Raw genomic sequence first — 12,610 nt, 5'->3', positions numbered from 1 at the left:
CAGCACTTTGAAAATATAAGCTCTCTTATAAAGAAGGTAGGATGATTTGAGGATTAAATATTCTTGTGTCTCAGATAGGGAAATTAAGTAAACTCATCCACAGTGAGTCAGACAGAGCCAGAAAAACAGTTACAGAGCTCTTCTTAGCAGTTTTGTTTGGTTAGAGTCTTGCTGTGTTTAGTTAGTACCATACAACTGATTTGACAGTTAGCTATTCTTCAAACAATGTTGCCCTCCATACATGGAGTGTGCTACAGAATAGCATTGTGTAATCATAGTCGTCAGTGAGTCAATTACAGAATAATTGACAGACTGCAAAAATTTATTTCCTTACAACTACTACTGACTTATTTTAGTAACTGACAAAGTGTACTAACAGTGCATCAAATTTGTGTTTTTCTTTGTCACCATCTTATTAAGGATAACTTGCTGAACGGTGGCAAAAAGGGTTGGTAAAATCCTTGGATGTGTAAATGAGGGAGAAATAAGTAGGGAGGTGATCTTTCTATATGGCATTGGTGTGACTGCTTCTGGAATAATGCATAAAGTTCTGGCGTCTACTTCTTAAAAAACCCCATAAACAATTGGACAGGGTGCAGAAGAACTGCAAAAATAATTCCAGGGCTGGAGAAAATGCCTTACAGTGAGCATTAAAGAGCTTAGTCTGGTCAGTTTATCAAAGAAAAATTGAGGTGACTTGATTAGTGTATAAATCCCTTCACAAGGTAAGAATACTGGGTACTAAAGGGCTCTTTAATCTGGCAGAGAAAGGCATAACCAAAACCAGTGACTAGAAGCTGAAGTCAGACAAATTCAACCTAGAAATAGGGCACAAGTTTAACAGAGTGACTAACCACTGGAACAAACTCACAGTGGAAGTGGTGGGATTCTCCATCTCTTGCTGTCTTCAAAATCAAGACTGGATACCTTTCTAGAAAATAGGCTTTAGCCAGACACGTTTTTGGGCTCAACATAGGAGTAACTGGGTGAAAGTTAATAGCCTGAGATACACAGGTCAGATTAGATGGTCTAATGGCCCCTTCTCCTCTTAAAGTCTATGAATAAGGAGATTACATTAGTTTATTTACCTGTGATGCAAAGCCTGCTACTTCACCAGTGTTCATATGTTCATCTACTTGCTGTAGGACAGTCTCTGGGTTACATGAAGATAGGAAACCCTTGGAAAAATTAGTTTGACATTAAACATATGCAGAATTTTATAGTCTAAAAATTCTCATAGGAACAAATGTTTTGAAACTTCTTGCACAAATGAGAAATTGTTTGGTTTCAGTGCATACTATTTGCTTAAAAGCTTTTGTTTTGATTAATTCCTGCAACATGTTCTACAGCAGAATTTATTATACACTTGCGGTCAACAGTTAGGATTTACTCCATTGTGGGAAACTGAGCTAAGAAATTTCTCTCTCCACAAAAGAAAAAAAAATTGCATAAAGAAATACAATTTAAAAATTTGTGAAACTAAAAATAGACAAGCATTTGTAAAATGTAGACAAACTAAACCTTGTAGATGTATTCACAAATTAATATTGTGCCATATCAATAGATAAATTAAAAATGCATGTATTAGTACTGCCAGTGCTATCTTGGTAGTTGTAGGAGCAGCGTACAGGGCCCCATGAAGCTTTCACTCCATCCTCCTCCTTTACTCCATAGGAACAAATGCTGAGAGAAGGGAAAGGGAATAGTGAAGATACAAATTGGCAGCTGGGACACAGCTTTAATGCAAAGAAAGGTATGGGTCACAACATGTGAGATGCTCACATCAAGTGTTCATTCTAAAGAGGGACAAAGGTGTCAAGTGTCTCATATTAAGGAAAACTAAACTATTAGGCAGATTACAAGTTTTAAAAATAATGGCAACAAATTTGTCTGAACTAAGGCTTCACAGCACTATTTTATATCTTACATGGGACTAATCTCACTATAATCACACTGAACATTATCACAGTAGCATCAATTTTAATTGCTTCTGCACATGGGTTACTTTTCTTCACATTCTGTTCACCGTAAGCAGGTGTTGAAATCTAACATTTAGTTTTGGTTAATGTAAATTCTCAGTACTGATGCAAGAAGCAGATTAATATGTATTTCCCATGAGCAATAAGCTCCATGCCTTCCTTTTGTGAGCCTTTTTGCCAGCTCAGGTGCATAGAAATGTAAACCACTGCTTACCTGAATGTGTTGCTCTCTCTTCTCAGTCTGGGGAATCAGCAGCAAGCATCCCAGAGCAAAAGCTGTAAGGTCCAACTGTGCATATTGCCTTGCAATTCCAATTATATCTAGATCAGCTAGAACAGGACACCTTCAGATGGGGAGGTGTCTTAATTAATATACTTATCCTTTTCTTCAGATTTTTGAGAGAAAGCTTATATTAATTCCAGGGTTGCATGGCTTTATACCTACATTATTTACTAGTTGCTTAAAAAGGGTATTTTTATATTAGCAATTAACAATTGCATTTAATGTTTGTTGTCTCATTCAGCTCTGATGAACCCCATACAACCAGATGAAGGGAGTACACAGTCCATGCTAATGTGCCCCACTACCCCCCATTTCTCCAGTGAATTAACAGAAATAGGTTGTTAAATAGCATCTGCTGCTTCAGTGAGGTATTATTAGATCAATAACATGCTGCAAATTCAGAAATTAATGGGGGCAAATTAGGGAAGTTACCAAAACTGCAGATGTATGTAATACATCATCTCTCTGTCAGGTAAGAATGCTTTTTAAAAAATGTCTGCAAGGGGGAAAAAGCCAAACACACATTTCCCTCCCCTTCCTTATGTCACTTTTTGCTTTTATCCCTCAAATACTAATCCACATAATTAAAAATGCAGTCACGCCAATATTTATTGTATACATTGACCTCCATACATTATATAATATTGCATTTTAAAAAACTGTTAAAAGAACATTAAGGTTGCAAAGTCAAACATAGTTCATGTGTAATGGATTAAAAAAAAAAACCCAAATCTATGCTGTCATGTGACTCTATTCTGACCCCCAACATGGGTCATCAGTAGAAGTCAGAACATTAGTTCCATGGCACAGACCGGTAACACATGAGCTAGTGGGAGTAACTAGTAAAAGCAGTAGGCTGATACTCTCTATGTGGACCACTCACTAAGTGGGGATGAAACATTTTGCCAGTGGATTTCACAGCTATTTGCTGACAGCAGGGGAACGTGGAGACTGAGGACTTCTGCTTTCAATTCCAGATTCTACAAAGCAGCATATTCTAGTGGTTATAGGCCCTCCTGCCATTTCTCACCCCTCTGCATTCCAGTGTGGCTGCTTCTTTATCCTCCTCCACAATGCCTTAGCACCAGAAAACTGGCAGAGCACAGGAGAGTCTTCCTGCTCTCAGGTCAGGTGCTTTGGCAGCTGGGAGGAGCAACTGTCAGGGAAAAAAGTCCTGCTGAGCTCTAGCACCTCTGTTCTGAAGCATGCTCAGTGCAGATAGAATCTTTACAGAATTTAACTGCCAAACAAATCTGAGTTTGTGCGATCTAGGATTTTTTCCAGGGGATTATAACTTTTGCAAATCTGGACAGATGTTCACAGAGTGGGCAAAAGGCACATACCTGACGCTAGGATGACTGCTTTCCTGCTAAATTTGAAGTTCCAGCACCAAAGCATGGAAGCACTAGAGCATTTTAAAAACGTTTGAACATGGGCAAACAATGCATTTTCCCCTAATCATACTCTCAGAAATAGCTGAACCATTTTGGCTGAGACTTTAAGGCATACACCCAGCATGGGAAATTTCAGCCTGAATGGTTAAAGTTTGGCAGAGTTAAAGCAAATGAAAACAGGATCTGACAATGGGAACTGTCAGGCAACCTTAAGTGTAAATTAAGCAGCAGTATCAGCTCTGCCTAGAATATTGTTCTAATATAGTAAAACTACATATACCAGTGCTCTAATTTAGAACCATGGCTTGAATCTCCTTTCTTTTCTGCTGCTATTGCAGTCACACCAATATTTATTGTAAACATTGCTGTTGCAGTGCTTTGCAGACCCTTAGGGGCCCACCAGTACAATCAAGGAGGTCTGTGAACTGATTGGTCCCTACCAGAGGCAACATGTGTCGGGATATGGGGGGTCATGCCTCGAGCACCCTCTAAATACCTCTATATATCACCTAGCATTGCTGTATTTTATCATTAGTATCAGGTAAGCTGTCAGTATTTTAATTTGCTGTGTTTTTTGTTGATCTGTTCAAATAATTTCTCTATAGTAATATTTGTGATAACTATTAAAGAAACAAATTAATGAGGGAGGAGTTGTGGATCTGCAGGTTTGTCTATTTAAGTTTAGGGGTCCCGGGGTAAAATAAAGTTGAGAACCACTGTGCTATTCTATCTTCTTCAAATGCAAGACAGAATTACTACCGAGCATAAGCAAGCACACTTCCATAAGTAAACATAGTGCTTTTAAAAAGAGCTAGGTACTATTTTGTTGAAGTCGCCACAAGAATTTCTACAACTAGCTGTGGCAAAATTGTAGGACTTCATTAGAATGTAGACTGATACAAATGAGGGAGAACGAACCATTTATGCATACACAACTCGATTTTGGATAGATTAACTTTGCGTATATACATCTGTGTTTGATTTTTAGTGCTAATACTTAAAATGTCATGTTTATTCTCTATAAGAAGATACATCAACATGATCTTTCTATTTAACATTTTTCTTGTGTTATAAACTAATGGCCTGGGAAGTTTCTCATGCACTTTATGCTCATAAACAAACACTTTTTATGATTGATTGCACTTTTAGAGTAAGATTCTATGATGCGCCTCTAAAGGCAGCACAGAACGCACAGCCCAGTGGAAGGGACAGGGTGGCTAAGTAGCTTTAAGTGAGCTTTGGATTGTCCAGACACCGGGCTTCTCCAGGGGCTGGAGCAGGCCCTGGTGTAATTTAGATGCTGTGAGTGGCTGTCTAACTTTTGGTACATGTCCCTGGCTGCCTATGGACAGCAGTGCTGTCAAGAATCTACAGCACTGTGCACTGGGCCCTGCCCCCTAAAAATCTGCAGAGAAGGGGGCTGTCTGTCTTAGTTCCTGCACCACAGGGATTTCCCCCAGTCAGATCCAGGGCTTTTAGAGTTTCTTTACACTGATTCAGCCTTTTACTGGGTGCAAAGTGTTGGAGGAGGGGTGAGAATCTCTCACACAGTATTTTCCACCTCCAATCTTCCAACCAAATGCAGGATGCAACATTTACTTACTTCAGTAGAACCACAAAACATTCACAGCATGCCTCTAACTGCTTAGGACTTGGCGGACAAGAAGCTGAGAAAAAAAGAAAGGAGATATTGACAAACTAAAATACAGTACTGCCATATTATTACACAACCATGAAAGAGAGCTAAGGATAAACCTACCTGCAAGAAATGGTGCCAGAATTACACTTCTCCAAGCTCGGCTAAAGTTAGGAATCTATTGAAAATAAATATATTTTTAAAACAACACCTATAACATTCACAAGCCAGCACAATATGGAATTTTGGAAACTGACATTCATTTTTTTGAACAACTCAACTTTGGACTAAGGTAATATCCATTATTATATTCTATATTATAGAATTTAAGCTGTAAGATTTTGAACATTGGGTTCTTGGGTGTTTGCCTTCTAAGGCTAGTGTCTAAGTCCTATATTTTTTTTCAAACTCCATGTCTCCCAGAGGCAATGGCACTAAATAAAAAACACTAAATAAATCTCAGACCTCCTAGTTAGTCTTTACCATACTTGTGACTTTGCAGGATTGACCTAGACAAAATAACATTACCACCACTTTACAAATCCCTCAAAATAAGGGTCTAATAAAGGAAGCAATGACACAATCTTACACTACAGTAGAAAACAACTATTACATCTAATGGCAATAAAATTTGGTACCATTTATTATGGAGTATTTGTGTCTAGCACTTTCCATGAACAGTTGACAAAACTGTTTACAAAAAGGAAAGTATCATTATACCATTTTAGATGAGGAACTGAGGCACAGAGCAAATTCATAAGAGATTTACATACCTGCCATAATGAAGGAACCCCAGTAATTGCTATCAAAACTTTCCTGAGATAATGAATCTGAAAAACAATTATTCCATTACAAAATGTCTTAGTATTTTGTAGATTTATACAAGAACCTACAGGATTAAATTATACTTATGCTCTTAACATTAAATTGTGAATTTGCAGTTCCTAAATTGGATAACCCTAGCAAACATTAATATTTTGTATTACAAAATTAAGAATGTTATCAATGTATCCTGCATCTCAATAAGCTGAATGTAACATTTCATTAATTATGTCTGTATTTGGTGGTGTGTAACAAAATACACTCCTACAACTAACTTTGAAAGGAGTCATTTTCCAAAATTCATAATGTAGATCTTGAATGGTTCTGCTCAAGTTTTCACACGATAAATTAAAAAACAAGTACAAAACCCCTTGAAGCTTTAAAAATTCTCACTACTAACAGCACAAAAAATCAGTCACAGCTAAGACAGCAATAACCCACAGTGATAAACTGTGTAGCATGCTGAGATGTAAATCTACAGCAGCTACATGCTAGCTAGCTGTGTTGCCCCTACCACTGTGCACTAAAGTTTCTTAGTGCACTCTGATGTATTCCACTTTGAAATAAGCATATATCAAAGAGCACTAGGGAACTTTTAGAACACAGTAGCAGGGTCCACATGGAAAGTTAGGGTGCAGCATGTTAGCGTGTAAATTTATACCCCAGCTTGCAGCATGCCAACTGTTCCCTACACAAGCCCAGTAAGTTTGTGTAACATGCATTTTAATTTCACTGTTTAGCAATCAGAGGCTGATATGCCTAGTGTGTGTTTTGTTTTGCATTTGCTTGCATACAGAGTTGCCCCAATGTAGCATCTCTTTAATGTTGCTACGGAACAGTATGTTTCAAATATTTCCTAAAAGTTCCTTACCATATTGAAACCAAGTAGCTTCTGCAGTAAGCCACTCCAGAGTTGAGGATCATACACTTTATATTCTAAGCTAAGTTCAGTCACCAGTCTGGCAGCCTAAAGCAAAACAAAACAAACTGAATTATTTCATTAAATTACATTATCTTAGAATCCTCTGTAGTTTTCTAGATGATATATCCCCAAAGTTGGTTTAGACACACAAACAGGATGTTAGCATATTTAAAAATCCCCATGTTTTATTCGATGTGTTTGTGTTTCTTCCATTACCCCATTTGCTCTCTTATTTCCATATTTTGAACTATGCCCCTCTGCTGAAGATCTGACCATTTCCATCTTATGGATATAAAAACAGAAGTACTGTAACTGAAACTTTCCTCCGTAGGATAGTATCCTTTCTGCACATGTAATAATTTCTCCGCTAAAACTTGCCTCTCTGTCTTATCCTCATTTATTCATTAACTTGACTTTTTAAAGTTGTAAATGCAGCACTGGATATTTTAACGCAACAAATCGCTGGATGTCAAACAAAAAATTAAAAATGAAGTGTAACAGGTTATAGCTAAGGCTCCACTGCCAATTTAGCATAGTCAGATAACTAACAGTTGCTCAAAAGGTATATACACCTGTCATCCTTTGATATTTGTACCATTAAAATAGAATAGATTTTTACACTGTGAAATTATGTATATTTTTCAAGGCCTCTTAAAAAAATATCAGCAGGCAACTAAAGCCTAAAAATATACAAAACACACAGTATGTAGGCATGCGCACACACACAAAATGTATAATATGATTATTCACCCACATACACCATCAAATTTACTCTCTCAATCATACCGTGGGTTCGTGGCTATGGTTTTTCCACAGTCCCTTAATCATTCCTTCTTTAGGACTCCTGTGAAAGGATTCATAGGTGTATGGAATGTTCAGTCTTTCCAACTCTGCCAGATAAATGAAGCATTGTAGAAAATACCTGCAAAAACAGAAGAGTTGTGATACTTACAGTGACAGCTGTTTTATAGTCCATGTAGTTCTTACCGGTTAGGATAAAACTAATTTAATGCACTATTGGTTAAAAAAGAAGAGACAATACCAATATCAACTATAGTCTTATGAAAGCAAATTTATTGGACACAACATTTTTCTAGTAATTATTCAGATACTGTGCAATGAGAAGGTGTGACGCTCTGTACCTCAGGAGAGCACCCTACGAACCCAGGTTCATCTTTATAAAATGATTGTGTGGTATCCAATGCAAAGTTTGTCATGTTAGGTGTCTTCAGCAGGTTCATCATGCACTGAGCATGGTTGTTATAGTGATGTTATAGGTTATAATTTCATGCCTCAGAGGAACAAAGGATGCTGGCCTAGGCAGCAACAAAAGAATGTTAGACTCTCGAGGGAGTCACCCCCTCTTCCTTTGGTCAGTTTGGAATGGCAATGAGGCCTGACTCTGAAGGGGGTAAGAGGCAAAGCCAAGAGGGAAGAAAGAATATGATAAAAGGGAGAGACTTTGCCATGCTCATTCTCACTCTTCCACCTACATCTACAGACACCACATCAAGCAACTGAAGTGCTGATCAAAGGAAAGAACCTGGCTGAAGAGCAACCAGCCAGCCTGTGGTGAGAAGCGTCTAAATTTGTAAGGACATTGAAAGTGTTTAGATCAGCTTAGAATGTGTTTTGCTTTTATTTCACTTGTCCAAATCTGACTTATGTTTTGACTTATAATCACTTAAAATCTATCTTTATAGTTAATAAACGTGTTTGTTTATTCTACCTGAAGCAGTGTGTTTGGTCTGAAGTGTGTCAGAGGCTCTGCTTGGGATAAAAAAAGCCTGGTACATATCAATTTCTTTGTTAAAATGACAAACTCATATAAGCTTGCAGCGTCCAGCGGGCATAACTGGGCACTGAAGACAGAGATTCCTAGGGTTGTGTCTGGGACCGGAGATACTGGCTAGTGTCATTCGGTTGGCCAATTCAAGGAGCAGCTTACATGCCAGAGGCTGTGTGTGAACAGCCTAGGAGTGGGGGTTCTCACAGCAGAGCAGGGTAAGGCTGGCTCCCAGAGTCAAGGATTGGCGTGACCTAGCAGATTGCTGGTCCAGATAACACCAGAGGGGAACATCACAGAAGGATGGGTAGTTCAAAATATCACTAGTGACTAAAAACTTACTGTAACTCTTACATGAGAATCACACTCTCACACAGAGGTGAATAGAATTACAGACACGTGTAGGTACACAGCATTATGCATTCTAGACATAAGTTTCTATGGATAAAATGGGCTCTTGCCCCAGATTAATTATAAAATCCACAATCCAAATTCTCAAGAGGAGTTGGAGAGGGTGGCTCTACAGGAGATAATACCTTAAAAGAATTACAATTACTCATAATTTTTCTGCAGAGGCAAATATACTGCCAAAATACCCAAATTTAGTGTCTATTGACTAAGGAGAAGGTGTGTACCCAAGACAAGACTCCTAAAGGGACTGAACATAAGGCCCATAGATGGTGAGAGAAAATGCTTCAAATATTACAGAAATAACCCTAATCACTGCAAATAAAGTAGTTAAAAATTGGCTTCATGCCCTAGCACAGACATCATAGAAATTTCTAAGTCACTTTCAGAGTAAAAAATGGGCACTACTATTATGCAGTATTGTATGATACATACAAGAAGATACAGTGTGTGCTTTTGAAATAAGTTAAAAAATGGAGGAGAAAAAGGAAAGCAAATTAATTTAAAAAAATCAGCAAAAGTGCTGTTCTAAGAGGTTTATGGACGCATAGTAGGATTTCACTGGAATAAATTTCATTGGAAAAATATTCAGCTTACTTTACTTTCTCAATGGGTTTCTTAAACAGTGATTCAACTGTATCTGCATCTGCTAAGTAGATCAGACACTTAAGAGCTCTGCTTCTCTGGGCAAATGTCAACTGGTTTACACCAATAGGCTGAAAGATAAAAGATGGTTATTGGTAAAGTACACCTATTTGCTGAACAGTAACAAAAACAGGATTTTTTTTTTTTAAATAACTTACATATTCAGTCTACCATTCGTGGGCTCGGTTTAGCACAAATGTTGTGCAGATTAACTTGGACAGGTTTCCTTTCAAACTATAAGAATTTGTTGTCCAGTTAAACTATTTGTTGAACTTCAATGCACACTGCTGGGCCCATCTGATTTTCCAGGCTTTTAGAATGTTACAGTAGAGATGAAATAGTTATGGCCTGTTGTATTTTTTTTTTTTTTTTTTAAATTTGCATGGACTGCTGGTTCTTGTAAAGTGGAGGGGGAACCGCAGTTGTTTTAACTGTCGGGTTGGAGTTCCCTTCCCCCACTAAGAAAACGTGAGCCAATAGCTTAGTGCACTATAAAGCTACCTAATCAAGTGCTCTTAAAGTTAGTCCTGATACCACCCAAAGGTGAGATCAATCAGCAATAGTTCAAAGTCCTGGAATTCAAGGGTGAACTTCTGGCCATGAATGAAGTTAGTGGCAAAACTCCCATTGACTTAAATGAAGTCAGGATTTCACACCAAAAGAGAAAAATCTTAAGTATAAAACTGAATAAGTTATGTGCATATGCTAAAGCAGGGGTTCACAGACTTTTGTACTGTGGACCCCTTTCACATAGCAAGCCTCTGAGTGTGACCCCCCTTATACATTAAAAACACTTTTTTATACATTTAACACCATTATAAATGCTGGAAGCAAAGAGGGGCTTGGAGTGGAGCCTGACAGCTCACGACCCTCCATGTAATAACCTCACGACCTCCTGAGGGGTCCCGACCCCCAGTTTGAGAACCCCTGTGCTAAAGCAAGTTACAAAGCCTCATATTTAACACGAATTCCTTTAAACAGATTCATTAAAGTATAATAAAGATGGGAAATCTCTATTAAGTGTTTTTTTAAAGTAGTCTCTAAACTTACAGATGTGGCAGATGTTGTAATTGCAAAAAGCATTCTTGAGCTGTAATCCATTGGGCGTGGTTGAAGTAGATATACAACTCTGTAAAATATCATTTGTTTTTAATAAAAGTACAGCGTTGCATAGACTTTGCATTATAATACAGCATATTCATTTTATTCCAGACATAAATATATTCAATATGAGATATGGATTAACCCTAGATTATGGATATGGCCTACAGCGTATATGATGACAAAACTATGGGCCCAGTCATGGAAACCCTTACTTCCATGCATAGTGCTTAATCTCACATGTAGTTTCATTACGAATGAGACTACCTGAGGGAATAAGTATCTGAAGATTCAAGCCTTGCGTTCAGAGAAAATACAGATGGGATAATACAAGATGTGCAACATAGTGCTTTTCCATTTCCCTGGTGTTAGAGAACAATGACTGCCCACTCTGATTTTGCACTATGTGGCAGTCTTACAAACTAGTTTTGAGAAAGTTTTAAAGAGGCAACAATCTAGCTTCTGTAACTTGTAATGAAGTAACTATATGAAAGTGCCATCTGTTCAGCCAAATCCAACATACAGCCCATTTCCGCACCTTATCAGCAGGATCATGTTTAAAAACACAACAGTACTGTGGGCTCAATACTACATCCCTTGCCTAAGCCAGTGTCCCATTATAGCCAATGGGAGTTTTGCCTGATTAGGGGCTACAGTATTGTGTTTTATCTGCTGGGAAGCCAAAGATCTTTAAAAACTTAAGTTAACAAAAGCTGACTATATATCATAAGACAAATATACCTCCTGAGTTCTTCATCTTCCTGTATATCCCCAAAGCTCTGAGTTTTCTATAAAGCAGAAGTGGATAAAAGTAGTTACGGAATTATTTTAACTTGCAGGTTTTGAATGGAAAAAATCATTCAAAGGCTAGATTGAGCCTTTATTCAAATCCTGTGTAAAGGGCTGTGCACAGCTGTGCCACCCCAGACAGAGCACTGGAAATAAAATTTTGCCTCTGTCACAATTCCTATTCGGCTCTACTCCTTGTTGCTCCAAAATATATGCTATCGCTTCATTAAGTGCTAATTACTCTTCACTTTGCTGGCCGATGTTTTGGGGACAAGGGATGCTGAAGCTAAAGGTTCACCATTCCTTCTCCCTGTCCATCCATTTGCTTGGGAAGGACATGCAGTACAGAGTATTGGACAATCAACCCCAACACTGCTCTAACATGCACTGAGAGCTGTATTACCCCCAAGATGGCTCTAAGCTCAAGGATGTGTAAAGCCATCTTTACTATTCCCTACCTTTCCTGGGATCTGCACTAAAGAGAACTAACAACCAGACGAGAGAATGAGGGTTCTGATCTCTATACAGAGTACAAGGAAAGACATTTCAAATTGTTCTCATCAGGCATAATTGACTGGAAAGACCTAAAAAGACATTGAAATGAAGTTGGCCTGAAGTCTGTTTTAGATGCATTGCACAGCTCTCTCTTCTGAAATGCTCACAACCCTGGTTTGTGAAGAGCTGAGAATAACAGTTTTCTATAAAATATAAAGCTCATTCCCTACTTACTTCATCTGTTGGTATATTTGGACACAGCCATTTTTCAAGCAATTTATCCCAGATTTTGTTCATATCCAAGTTGTTAATTTCAGCTATTTCCTTAGCTGCTGCATGAATATCTACAT

At 38.1% G+C, this 12,610-nt stretch overlaps 1 protein-coding gene across 4 annotated transcripts in view; it reads right to left on the bottom strand.

Moving 5' to 3' along the window:
* KNTC1 (kinetochore associated 1) overlaps positions 1 to 12,610 on the bottom strand; it is a 74,059-nt gene that overhangs the window by 3,234 nt on the left and 58,215 nt on the right. For all 4 annotated transcript variants that reach the window (XM_050924423.1, XM_050924420.1, XM_050924421.1 and 1 more), the window contains exons 51-61: positions 12,495 to 12,604; positions 11,718 to 11,764; positions 10,926 to 11,004; positions 9,828 to 9,946; positions 7,823 to 7,958; positions 6,986 to 7,081; positions 6,066 to 6,122; positions 5,416 to 5,470; positions 5,260 to 5,323; positions 2,194 to 2,323; positions 1,089 to 1,178 (exon numbers count right to left, since the gene is read on the bottom strand). In XM_050924423.1, coding sequence (XP_050780380.1) covers positions 1,089 to 1,178; positions 2,194 to 2,323; positions 5,260 to 5,323; positions 5,416 to 5,470; positions 6,066 to 6,122; positions 6,986 to 7,081; positions 7,823 to 7,958; positions 9,828 to 9,946; positions 10,926 to 11,004; positions 11,718 to 11,764; positions 12,495 to 12,604 — 983 coding nt within the window. The remainder of the gene's footprint in view (positions 1 to 1,088; positions 1,179 to 2,193; positions 2,324 to 5,259; positions 5,324 to 5,415; positions 5,471 to 6,065; positions 6,123 to 6,985; positions 7,082 to 7,822; positions 7,959 to 9,827; positions 9,947 to 10,925; positions 11,005 to 11,717; positions 11,765 to 12,494; positions 12,605 to 12,610) is intronic.

Source organism: Gopherus flavomarginatus, chromosome 15 (assembly GCF_025201925.1).
Source record: "Gopherus flavomarginatus isolate rGopFla2 chromosome 15, rGopFla2.mat.asm, whole genome shotgun sequence".
In the NCBI taxonomy this organism is placed as follows: Eukaryota; Metazoa; Chordata; order Testudines; family Testudinidae; genus Gopherus; species Gopherus flavomarginatus.
This window is presented reverse-complemented; position numbering and strand designations above follow the sequence as displayed.